At 50.0% G+C, this 13,037-nt stretch overlaps 1 protein-coding gene across 6 annotated transcripts in view; it reads left to right on the forward strand.

Annotated features, from left to right (window-relative positions):
• The window catches only part of ptbp3 (polypyrimidine tract binding protein 3), a 134,823-nt gene that overhangs the window by 83,226 nt on the left and 38,560 nt on the right, over positions 1 to 13,037 (forward strand). For all 6 annotated transcript variants that reach the window (XM_055873623.1, XM_055873622.1, XM_055873621.1 and 3 more), the window contains one exon: positions 371 to 481. In XM_055873623.1, the coding sequence (XP_055729598.1) occupies positions 371 to 481 (111 nt within the window). The remainder of the gene's footprint in view (positions 1 to 370; positions 482 to 13,037) is intronic.

The following is a 13,037-nucleotide window of genomic DNA, read 5'->3' on the forward strand; positions in this document are numbered from 1 at the left end:
CCTACACCAGGTAACCCTGACCTCTAACCTCTTCTACCCTGTTTCTCTGGAGGTCCTACACCAGGTTACCCTGACCTTTAACCTCTTCTACCCTGTATCACTGGAGGTGCTACACCAGGTAACCCTGACCTCTAACCTCTTCTACCCTGTTTCTCTGGATGTGTTGCACCATTGCACTATGGCTCTATCTTAATAGTCCCTCCCCTCTGACCTTCTCCCAATGCGCTTTGAGAAGATGTGGAGAGAGGAATCAAGGAAAGATGAATTGAGAGGAGCCCAGGTCATAGCACAGAATACTGAATGAGAGTATGGTGCTAAGTAGCCTAAGAGATATGTTTACATGAACTTGGTTTTTGTTTTGTCTCCATAGATCTTCTCTAAGTTCGGGACAGTCTTGAAGATCATCACTTTCACCAAGAACAACCAGTTCCAGGCCCTGCTACAATACGCTGACCCGATGAATGCCCACCACGCCAAAGTGGTACGTACTAACTCTATAAATGCCCACCACGCCAGTGGTACGTACTGGCTCTATAAATGCCCACCACACCAGTGGTACGTACCTCCTCACATGGGGTTGAAATGGCTAGGCTAGGTCTTTGGCTAGGTCTTTGGTAGGTCTTTGGCTAGGTCTTTGCCTAGGTCTTTGCCTAGGTCTTTGGCTAGGTCTTTGGCTAGGTCTTTGGCTAGGTCTTTGGTAGGTCTCTGGCTTGGTATTTGGCTAGGTCTTTGGCTAGGTCTCTGGCTAGGTCTCTGGCTAGGTTTCTGGTAGGTCTCTGTCTAGGTCTTTGGCTAGGTCTTTGGCTAGGTCTTTGGCTAGATATTTAGCTAGATATTTAGCTAGGTCTCTGGCCAGGTCTTTGGCTAGGTCTTTGGCTAGGTCTTTGGCTAGGTCGTTGGATGTCAGACAACCTGATGTAACTGTGAGGAATAGCAGAACAGCATTAAAACAGCAGTCAGAAGAGACAGGAGAGGACATAACAAAGATCCTGAAGCCGGATCTACAGTCTATTTCTGTCCTGGTGTGTTTGGATAAAGGCCTTAATATAATATCAGATATATTCCCTCTCAGTTCAGTTTAGCCCAGATAAGTCTTGGTCTCCATTACAACCCTTGGTTCTATCAATCTAGCCTTTTGGTCATTTTTTCCAATACATCCCAATACAACCCCAACCATGCTTTAAACCTGAGCTTAAAAATCGTATCAAATTTGATTGGTCACATACACATATTTAGCAGATGTTATTGCGGGTGTAGCAAAGCATTCCGAAACACGCTTCAGTCTAGCTTGAATATGAAGGGAATCAGGTGCTCGACTGAGGGACTTGATAATCTGAATAAAACATTCCTTTACTCCAGGACACTTCCAACAGTTCACTATCCCAAAATAAAGAAATAGGAGCACTCGGTTTCTGCATAGATGTTTGTTTATTCATAGGGCAAACATGCTGTCTAGCTCCCATGTTTTAGAAGGAGGAGAGATTGGACGATGTGTTTTACTACCCGGCCTCCTCCATCTCCATGCTATACCTGGCTGTAGCTAGTGCCCACAAATCTCAAATCACACACACCAGCCACACACGCTATGTCTGAGTCGAGTCCAAGTCCCCAATGGTCGAGTCACGAGTTGAGTCCAGCATTTTATAATAGGTCTTATTATGCAATTGTTTCTAGTCACCACCAGATGGCAGTATATCACCACTCCCTCGTGAAAAGACCCAACTAATTTACTATTTATCACTAACCTCACAGGTTCTACTCAATACCTGTGGTTCACTACTTATTTATAAAATAAATGGTAAATCAGGCTCTCGGCTACTTTTTTGTAAACGCACACTGACATTGTTTTATTGCAGAGTGAAAACTAAAGGGAGAATGTTTGTGATTAGGAAACTCATTAGAACCATACTAACTTTAGCACAAAACGTTCAGGGGGTGAGCACGCTTTACCACTAAGGGACAGTTCAGTTGGGTCAACGTAAGACAGTCTGGTGTTTCGCTTGTTTGTTTTAGAAGCATAAATCGTTCCTGTTCAGACCAAGGTGAAGAGCGGAATAATTGAAGGAATGAATCCAAGCCTCACTTATCACCTGTGGAAGGTGGGTCTTCCAGGAAGGCAGAGATTTAATTTGCATCTGATGGTCATGGTGCTACCAAGAGAACTGGGAACAAAACAAAAACCCAGGTCAAATCATGATGTTGGTGATGTTCAGGTCGGAAAAGTCGTTGCTCTAGAATGATACCAGAGTTTTTTTTTTTTTTTTTTTTTTTGGGGGGGGTGTGGATCAGCTTAATATTGCGGAAAGAATGTTGCTTCCAATGTAATTGTCTGCATCATTTCCAATCCCCCATATTTTTTGGGGTAAATATATATATCCATTCACGTATGCATACATATAGACATATATACATACACATACCTACATAGACATAGATACTTTTTTAAAGAGTATACCTTTATTATTATTCCCCGCAATGATACCAGAGTTTCCAACTTGGAGTTCCGAGTTGGATGACTGTTCAAAATGATTTTTCCCAGTCAGATCGTGTTTTTTTTTTTTTTTTTAGTTTCTAGTTGTCTTGAAGTCGGAAGTGTGAGATTTCCGAGTTCCCAGTTGTTTTGAACACGGCATTAGTCTCCGAGGAGGGAGGGAGCCTCTCATGGTCCCTGCTCTCTCCTTGCTTTCCTCCGGTGAGACTGGCCAGAGAGAGGGGGGACACACCGTCTTCCACTTGATGGCAAAACTCCAGCCGCACTGCGTCTGCCTCGCGCACAAATTCATAGCCACATGTTTGGTGATCGACTAGGAATGCCTTGAAGATCGACCAGGTTTGGCGACCACCTTATGAGCTATTTCCCTTTTTTGCTTCTGAAGAACAACAGAGGTTACTGTGTCCAGTGCTTTTTTGGGGGGAGGGGTTGGGGGACGAGGGGGAGGGGACAGGGGAAGAGAGGTTGAGAGTCAGGTAGAATCCTGTTAGCTCTGTTAGCTCTGTTAGCTCTGTTAGCTCTGTTAGCTCTGTTAGCTCTGTTAGCTCTGTTAGCTCGGTAAATTGCTAGGGGAAAGGAACAACAGGATCAGGCTCTCCGTTATGACTGTTTGCTTGTAAATGGCTCTCACATTGTTCTCATTCATTCATTATGATGAAGTTCAGCTGTAGGTCTTCACTAATGGATGTGAGCAGTCTCCCTGTCTCCCTGTCTCCCTGTCTCCCTGGATGGAGAGGTAGAGCAGGCTCCCTGTCTCCCTGTCTCCCTGACTCCCTGGATGGAGAGGTAGAGCAGGCTCCCTGTCTCCCTGGATGGAGGGGTAGAGCAGCCTCCCTGTCTCCCTGGATGGAGAGGTAGAGCAGTCTCCCTGGATGAAGAGATAGAGCAGTCTCCCTGTCTCCCTGGATGGAGAGGTAGAGCAGTCTCCCTGTCTCCCTGGATGGAGGGGTAGAGCAGCCTCCCTGGATGGAGAGGTAGAGCAGTCTCCCTGGATGAAGAGATAGAGCAGTCTCCCTATCTCCCTGGATGGAGAGGTAGAGCAGTCTCCCTGTCTCCCTGGATGGAGAGGTAGAGCAGCCCCCCTGTCTCCCTGGATGGAGAGGTAGAGCAGCCTCCCTGTCTCCCTATCTCCCTGGATGGAGAGGTAGAGCAGTCTCCCTGTCTCCCTGGATGGAGAGGTAGAGCAGGCTCCCTGGATGGAGAGATAGAGCAGTCTCCCTGTCTCCCTGCATGGAGAGGTAGAGCAGTCTCCCTGTCTCCCTGGATGGAGAGGTAGAGCAGTCTCCCTGGATGGAGAGATAGAGCAGTCTCCCTGTCTCCCTGCATGGAGAGGTAGAGCAGTCTCCCTGTCTCCCTGGATGGAGAGGTAGAGCAGTCTCCCTGTCTCCCTGGATGGAGAGGTAGAGCAGTCTCCCTGGATGGAGGGGTAGAGCAGGCTCCCTGTCTCCCTGGATGGAGAGGTAGAGCAGTCTCCCTGGATGGAGAGGTAGAGCAGTCTCCCTGTCTCCCTGGATGGAGGGGTAGAGCAGCCTCCCTGGATGGAGAGGTAGAGCAGCCTCCCTGGATGGAGAGGTAGAGCAGTCTCCCTGTCTCCCTGGATGGAGAGTTAGAGCAGTCTCCCTGTCTCCCTGGATGGAGAGGTAGAGCAGGCTCCCTGTCTCCCTGGATGGAGAGGTAGAGCAGTCTCCCTGTCTCCCTGGATGGAGAGGTAGAGCAGCCTCCCTGTCTCCCTGGGTGGAGAGGTAGAGCAGTCTCCCTGTCTCCCTGGATGGAGAGGTAGAGCAGTCTCCATGAATGGAGAGGTAGAGCAGTCTCCCTGTCTCCCTGGATGGAGAGGTAGAGCAGTCTCCATGAATGGAGAGGTAGAGCAGTCTCCCTGTCTCCCTGGATGGAGAGGTAGAGCAGCCTCCCTGGATGGAGAGGTAGAGCAGCCTCCCTGTCTCCCTGGATGGAGAGGTAGAGCAGTCTCCCAGTCTCCCTGGATGGAGAAGTAGAGCAGACTCCCTGTCTCCCTGGACGGAGAGGTAGAGCTGTCTCCCTGGATGGAGAGGTAGAGCAGTCTAACTGTCTCCCTGGACGGAGAGGTAGAGCAGCCTCCCTGGATGGAGAGGTAGAGCAGCCTCCCTGGATGGAGAGGTAGAGCAGCCTCCCTGGATGGAGAGGTAGAGCAGCCTCCCTGGATGGAGAGGTAGAGCAGCCTCCCTGGATGGAGAGGTAGAGCAGCCTCCCTGGATGGAGAGGTAGAGCAGCCTCCCTGTCTCCCTGGATGGAGAGGTAGAGCAGCCTCCCTGGATGGAGAGGTAGAGCAGCCTCCCTGGATGGAGAGGTAGAGCAGTCTCCCTGGATGGAGAGGTAGAGCAGCCTCCCTGGATGGAGAGGTAGAGCAGTCTCCCTGGATGGAGAGGTAGAGCAGTCTCCCTGGATGGAGAGGTAGAGCAGCCTCCCTGGATGGAGAGGTAGAGCAGTCTCCCTGGATGGAGAGGTAGAGCAGTCTCCCTGGATGGAGAGGTAGAGCTGTCTCCCTGGATGGAGAGGTAGAGCAGTCTCCCTGTCTCCCTGGATGGAGAGGTAGAGCAGCCTCCCTGTCTCCCTGGACGGAGAGGTAGAGCAGTCTCCCTGTCTCCCTGTCTCCCTGGATGGAGAGGTAGAGCAGTCTCCCTGGATGGAGAGGTAGAGCAGCCTCCCTGGATGGAGAGGTAGAGCAGCCTCCCTGTCTCCCTGGATGGAGAGGTAGAGCAGTCTCCCTGGATGGAGAGGTAGAGCAGCCTCCCTGGATGGAGAGGTAGAGCAGCCTCCCTGGATGGAGAGGTAGAGCAGCCTCCCTGGATGGAAAGGTAGAGCAGCCTCCCTGGATGGAGAGGTAGAGCAGCCTCCCTGTCTCCCTGGATGGAGAGGTAGAGCAGCCTCCCTGGATGGAGAGGTAGAGCAGCCTCCCTGGATGGAGAGGTAGAGCAGCCTCCCTGGATGGAGAGGTAGAGCAGTCTCCCTGTCTCCCTGGATGGAGAGGTAGAGCAGTCTCCCTGTCTCCCTGGATGGAGAGATAGAGCAGTCTCCCTGTCTCCCTGGATGGAGAGGTAGAGCAGTCTCCCTGTCTCCCTGGATGGAGAGGTAGAGCAGTCTCCCTGTCTCCCTGGATGGAGAGGTAGAGCAGTCTCCCTGGATGGAGAGGTAGAGCAGTCTCCCTGGATGGAGAGGTAGAGCAGTCTCCCTGGATGGAGAGGTAGAGCAGTCTCCCTGGACGGAGAGGTAGAGCAGTCTCCCTGGATGGAGAGGTAGAGCAGCCTCCCTGGATGGAGAGATAGAGCAGTCTCCCTGGATGGAGAGGTAGAGCAGTCTCCCTGGATGGAGAGGTAGAGCAGTCTCCCTGGATGGAGAGGTAGAGCAGTCTCCCTGGATGGAGAGGTAGAGCAGCCTCCCTGGATGGAGGGGTAGAGCAGTCTCCCTGGATGGAGAGGTAGAGCAGCCTCCCTGTCTCCCTGGATGGAGAGGTAGAGCAGCCTCCCTGGATGGAGAGGTAGAGCAGCCTCCCTGGATGGAGAGGTAGAGCAGTCTCCCTGGATGGAGAGGTAGAGCAGTCTCCCTGGATGGAGAGGTAGAGCAGTCTCCCTGGATGGAGAGGTAGAGCAGTCTCCCTGGATGGAGAGGTAGAGCAGCCTCCCTGGATGGAGAGGTAGAGCAGTCTCCCTGGATGGAGAGGTAGAGCAGTCTCCCTGGGTGGAGAGGTAGAGCAGCCTCCCTGGGTGGAGAGGTAGAGCAGGCTCCCTGTCTCCCTGGATGGAGAGGTAGAGCAGCCTCCCTGTCTCCCTGGACGGAGAGGTAGAGCAGTCTCCCTGTCTCCCTGACTCCCTGGATGGAGAGGTAGAGCAGTCTCCCTGGATGGAGAGGTAGAGCAGCCTCCCTGGATGGAGAGGTAGAGCAGCCTCCCTGTCTCCCTGGATGGAGAGGTAGAGCAGCCTCCCTGGATGGAGAGGTAGAGCAGCCTCCCTGGATGGAGAGGTAGAGCAGCCTCCCTGGATGGAGAGGTAGAGCAGCCTCCCTGGATGGAGAGGTAGAGCAGCCTCCCTGTCTCCCTGGATGGAGAGGTAGAGCAGCCTCCCTGGATGAAGAGGTAGAGCAGCCTCCCTGGATGGAGAGGTAGAGCAGCCTCCCTGGATGGAGAGGTAGAGCAGTCTCCCTGTCTCCCTGGATGGAGAGGTAGAGCAGTCTCCCTGTCTCCCTGGATGGAGAGATAGAGCAGTCTCCCTGTCTCCCTGGATGGAGAGGTAGAGCTGTCTCCCTGGATGGAGAGGTAGAGCAGTCTCCCTGTCTCCCTGGATGGAGAGGTAGAGCAGTCTCCCTGGATGGAGAGGTAGAGCAGTCTCCCTGGATGGAGAGGTAGAGCAGTCTCCCTGGATGGAGAGGTAGAGCAGTCTCCCTGGACGGAGAGGTAGAGCAGTCTCCCTGGATGGAGAGGTAGAGCAGTCTCCCTGGATGGAGAGGTAGAGCAGTCTCCCTGGATGGAGAGGTAGAGCAGGCTCCCTGGATGGAGAGGTAGAGCAGTCTCCCTGTCTCCCTGGATGGAGAGGTAGAGCAGTCTCCCTGTCTCCCTGGATGGAGAGGTAGAGCAGTCTCCCTGGATGGAGAGGTAGAGCAGTCTCCCTGGACGGAGAGGTAGAGCAGCCTCCCTGGATGGAGAGGTAGAGCAGTCTCCCTGGATGGAGAGGTAGAGCAGTCTCCCTGGACGGAGAGGTAGAGCAGCCTCCCTGGATGGAGAGGTAGAGCAGTCTCCCTGGATGGAGAGGTAGAGCAGTCTCCCTGGATGGAGAGGTAGATATAGACAGACAGTGACTGTGTTATGTTGGCTCTGGTTAAAAGTTGTGCAGTATAAAGGGAATAGGGTGCCATTTGTCACGTAATCAGTGTTGTGTGGAGGTTACATCTCTCTATGCTGACAGTGGAGTGGAAGGCTGGGTTGTATTCATTTGGACACACCGTATCAAATCAGTATTTGAGTATTTCTTATTGGAAAAGTTCAGGGCCCTCCCTGTTGTAATCCGTTTTCTTCTATTTGATGTCTCAGGAATACGACCCTTTTGTGGCGCCAGTTGTGCCTCTTGTCTGGTTGTCTTTCTGTCTGGGGTGGACTAGATGCAGTGGCCTGGGTGGACTAGATGCAGTGGCCTGGGGTGGACTAGATGCAGTGGCCTGGGTGGACTAGATGCAGTGGCCTGGGGTAGACTAGATGCAGTGGCCGGGGGTGGACTAGATGCAGTGGCCTGGGGTGGACTAGATGCAGTGGCCTGGGGTGGACTAGACGCAGTGGCCTGGGGTAGACTAGACGCAGTGGCCTGGGGTGGACTAGATGCAGTGGCCTGGGGTAGAATAGATGCAGTGGCCGGGGGTGGACTAGATGCAGTGGCCTGGGGTGGACTAGATGCAGTGGCCTGGGGTGGACTAGACGCAGTGGCCTGGGGGTGGACTAGATGCAGTGGCCTGGGGTGGACTAGATGCAGTGGCCTGGGGTAGACTAGACGCAGTGGCCTGGGGTGGACTAGATGCAGTGGCCTGGGGTATACTAGATGCAGTGGCCTGGGGTGGACTAGATGCAGTGGCCTGGGGTGGACTAGACGCAGTGGCCTGGGGTGGACTAGATGCAGTGGCCTGGGGTAGACTAGATGCAGTGGCCTGGGGGTGGACTAGATGCAGTGGCCTGGGGTATACTAGATGCAGTGGCCTGGGGTGGACTAGATGCAGTGGCCTGGGGTGGACTAGATGCAGTGGCCTGGGGTTGACTAGATGCAGTGTATGGGGTGGACTAGACGCAGTGGCCTGGGGTGGACTAGATGCAGTGGCCTGGGGGGGACTAGATGCAGTGTATGGGGTAGACTAGACGCAGTGGCCTGGGGTGGACTAGATGCAGTGGCCTGGGGTGGACTAGATGCAGTGGCCTGGGGTAGACTAGATGCAGTAGCCTGGGGTGGACTAGATGCAGTGGCCTGGGGTGGACTAGATGCAGTGGCCTGAGGTGGACTAGATGCAGTGGCCTGGGGGTAGACTAGATGCAGTGGCCTGGGGTAGACTAGATGCAGTGGCCTGGGGTATACTAGATGCAGTGGCCTGGGGTGGACTAGATGCAGTGGCCTGGGGTAGACTGGACGCAGTGGCCTGGGGTGGACTAGATGCAGTGGCCTGGGGTGGACTAGATGCAGTGGCCTGGGGTGGACTAGATGCCGTGGCCTGGGGTAGACTAGACGCAGTGGCCTGGGGTGGACTAGATGCAGTGGACTGGGGTGGACTAGATGCAGTGGCCTGGGGTGGACTAGGTGCAGTGTATGGGGTGGACTAGATGCAGTGTATGGGGTGGACTAGATGCAGTGTATGGGGCCTGGTTTTGTGAACTTTGTAGGTAATAGGGTGTACATTTTGATCAGCAGAATAATAACTCTAACTGGGGTACTCTAACTGTACAGTTGTTCTATATTCTCTGAGGGGTACTCTAACTGCTCTACAGAGGAGCTTGTTGTCTATATTAGTGGTACAGGCTGCTCTACAGAAGAGCTTGTTGTTCTATATTAGTGGTACAGTAACTGCTGCTCTACAGAGGAGCTTGTTGATCTAAATTAGTGGTACAGGCTGCTCTACAGAGGAGCGTGTTGTTCTATATTAGTGGTACAGGCTGCTCTACAGAGGAGCTTGTTGTTCTATATTAGTGGTACAGTAACTGCTGCTCTACAGAGGAGCTTGTTGTTCTATATTCTCTGAGGGGTACTCTAACTGCTCTACAGAGGAGCGTGTTGTTCTATATTAGTGGTGCAGGCTGCTCTACAGAGGAGCTTGTTGTTCTATATTAGTGGTACAGGCTGCTCTACAGAGGAGCTTGTTGTTCTATATTAGTGGTACAGGCTGCTCTACAGAGGAGCTTGTTGTTCTATATTAGTGGTACAGTGACTGCTGCTCTACAGCGGAGCTTGTTGTTCTATATTAGTGGTACAGGCTGCTCTACAGAGGAGCTTGTTGTTCTATATTAGTGGTACAGTGACTGCTGCTCTACAGCGGAGCTTGTTGTTCTATATTAGTGGTACAGGCTGCTCTACAGAGGAGCTTGTTGTTCTATATTAGTGGTACAGTGACTGCTGCTCTACAGAGGAGCTTGTTGTTCTATATTAGTGGTACAGTGACGGCTGCTCTACAGAGGAGCTTGTTGTTCTATATTAGTGGTACAGTAACTGCTGCTCTACAGAGGAGCTTGTTGTTCTATATTAGTGGTGCAGGCTGCTCTACAGAGGAGCTTGTTGTTCTATATTAGTGGTACAGTGACTGCTGCTCTACAGAGGAGCTTGTTGTCTATATTAGTGGTACAGGCTGCTCTACAGAGGAGCTTGTTGTTCTATATTAGTGGTACAGGCTGCTCTACAGAGGAGCTTGTTGTTCTATATTAGTGGTACAGGCTGCTCTACAGAGGAGCTTGTTGTTCTATATTAGTGGTACAGTGACTGCTGCTCTACAGCGGAGCTTGTTGTTCTATATTAGTGGTACAGGCTGCTCTACAGAGGAGCTTGTTGTTCTATATTAGTGGTACAGGCTGCTCTACAGAGGAGCTTGTTGTTCTATATTAATGGTACAGTAACTGCTGCTCTACAGAGGAGCTTGTTGTCTATATTAGTGGTACAGGCTGCTCTACAGAGGAGCTTGTTGTTCTATATTAGTGGTATAGTGACTGCTGCTCTACAGAGGAGCTTGTTGTCTATATTAGTGGTGCAGGCTGCTCTACAGAGGAGCTTGTTGTTCTATATTAGTGGTACAGTAACTGCTGCTCTACAGAGGAGCTTGTTGTTCTATATTAGTGGTACAGGCTGCTCTACAGAGGAGCTTGTTGTTCTATATTAGTGGTACAGTAACTGCTGCTACAGAGGAGCTTGTTGTTCTATATTAGTGGTACAGTAACTGCTGCTACAGAGGAGCTTGTTGTTCTATATTAGTGGTACAGTAACTACTGCTCTACAGAGGAGCTTGTTGTTCTATACTAGTGGTGCAGTAACTGTTGCTCTACAGAGGAGCTTGTTGTTCTATATTAGTGGTACAGGCTGCTCTACAGAGGAGCGTGTTGTTCTATATTAGTGGTACAGGAACTGCTGCTCTACAGAGGAGCTTGTTGTTCTATATTAGTGGTACAGGCTGCTCTACAGAGGAGCTTGTTGTTCTATATTAATGGTACAGTAACTGCTGCTCTACAAAGGAGCTTGTTGTTCTATATTAGTGGTACAGTAACTGCTGCTCTACAGAGGAGCTTGTTGTTCTATATTAGTGGTACAGGCTGCTCTACAGAGGAGCTTGTTGTTCTATATTAGTGGTACAGGCTGCTCTACAGAGGAGCTTGTTGTTCTATATTAGGGGTACAGTAACTGCTGCTCTACAGAGGAGCTTGTTGTTCTATATTAGTGGTACAGGCTGCTCTACAGAGGAGCTTGTTGTTCTATATTAGTGGTACAGGCTGCTCTACAGAGGAGCTTGTTGTTCTATATTAGGGGTACAGTAACTGCTGCTCTACAGAGGAGCTTGTTGTTCTATATTAGTGGTACAGTGACTGCTGCTCTACAGAGGAGCTTGTTGTTCTATATTAGTGGTACAGGCTGCTCTACAGAGGAGCTTGTTGTTCTATATTAGTGGTACAGGCTGCTCTACAGAGGAGCTTGTTGTTCTATATTAGTGGTACAGTGACTGCTGCTCTACAGAGGAGCTTGTTGTTCTATATTAGTGGTACAGTGACTACTGCTCTATAGAGGAGCTTGTTGTTCTATATTAGTGGTACAGGCTGCTCTACAGAGGAGCTTGTTGTTCTATATTAGTGGTACAGTGACTGCTGCTCTACAGAGGAGCTTGTTGTTCTATATTAGTGGTACAGGCTGCTCTACAGAGGAGCTTGTTGTTCTATATTAGTGGTACAGTAACTGCTGCTCTACAGAGGAGCTTGTTGTTTTATATTCTCTGAGGGGTACTCTAACTGCTCTACAGAGGAGCGTGTTGTTCTATATTAGTGGTACAGTGACTGCTGCTCTACAGAGGAGCTTGTTGTTCTATATTAGTGGTACAGGCTGCTCTACAGAGGAGCTTGTTGTTCTATATTAGTGGTACAGTGACTACTGCTCTATAGAGGAGCTTGTTGTTCTATATTAGTGGTACAGTGACTGCTGCTCTATAGAGGAGCTTGTTGTTCTATATTAGTGGTACAGGCTGCTCTACAGAGGAGCTTGTTGTTCTATATTAGTGGTACAGTAACTGCTGCTCTACAGAGGAGCTTGTTGTTCTATATTAGTGGTACAGGCTGCTCTACAGAGGAGCTTGTTGTTCTATATTAGTGGTACAGGCTGCTCTACAGAGGAGCTTGTTGTTCTATATTCTCTGAGGGGTACAGTAACTGTAATGACCCATATTATGTCATTACTGTCATTTCCTTCTTCTAGATGTAAACACTGTGGTTTTCTGATGATGGAAGAAGTTATTTGTCCCTCTGTGCACTACACTATAAAAGGGCAAATCCTTCTTCACTAGGACCATGTCTTTCTCTATGTCTCAGTTTATGGAGGTCTGAGAGATACTAGAACATGTTACGGAGGTCTGAGAGATACTGAAACATGTTACGGAGGTCTGAGAGATACTGAAACATGTTATAGAGGTCTGAGATACTGAAACATGTTACGGAGGTCTGAGAGATACTGAAACATGTTACGGATGTCTGAGAGATACTGAAACATGTTACGGAGGTCTGAGAGATACTGAAACATGTTACAGAGGTCTGAGAGATACTGAAACATGTTATGGAGGTCTGAGAGATACTGAAACATGTTACGGAGGTCTGAAAGATACTAAAACATGTTACGGAGGTCTGAGAGATACTGAAACATGTTTTAGAGGTCTGAGAGATACTAGAACATGTTACGGAGCTCTGAGAGATACTGAAACATGTTACGGAGGTCTGAGAGATACTGAAACATGTTACGGAGGTCTGAGAGATACTGAAACATGTTATGGAGGTCTGAGAGATACTAGAACATGTTACGGAGGTCTGAGAGATACTGAAACATGTTACGGAGGTCTGAGAGATACTGAAACATGTTATAGAGGTCTGAGAGATACTGAAACATGTTATGGAGGTCTGAGAGATACTACAACATGTTATAGAGGTCTGAGAGATACTGAAACATGTTATGGAGGTCTGAGATACTAGAACATGTTACGGAGGTCTGAGAGATACTGAAACATGTTACGGAGGTCTGAGAGATACTGAAACATGTTACGGAGGTCTGAGAGATACTAAAACATGTTACGGAGGTCTGAGAGATACTGAAACATGTTATAGAGGTCTGAGAGATACTGAAACATGTTATAGAGGTCTGAGAGATACTGAAACATGTTACGGAGGTCTGAGAGATACTAAAACATGTTACGGAGGTCTGAGAGATACTGAAACATGTTATAGAGGTCTGAGAGATACTGAAACATGTTATAGAGGTCTGAGAGATACTGAAACATGTTATAGAGGTCTGAGAGATACTGAAACATGTTATGG

Source organism: Salvelinus fontinalis, chromosome 21 (assembly GCF_029448725.1).
Source record: "Salvelinus fontinalis isolate EN_2023a chromosome 21, ASM2944872v1, whole genome shotgun sequence".
NCBI lineage: Eukaryota > Metazoa > Chordata > Actinopteri > Salmoniformes > Salmonidae > Salvelinus > Salvelinus fontinalis.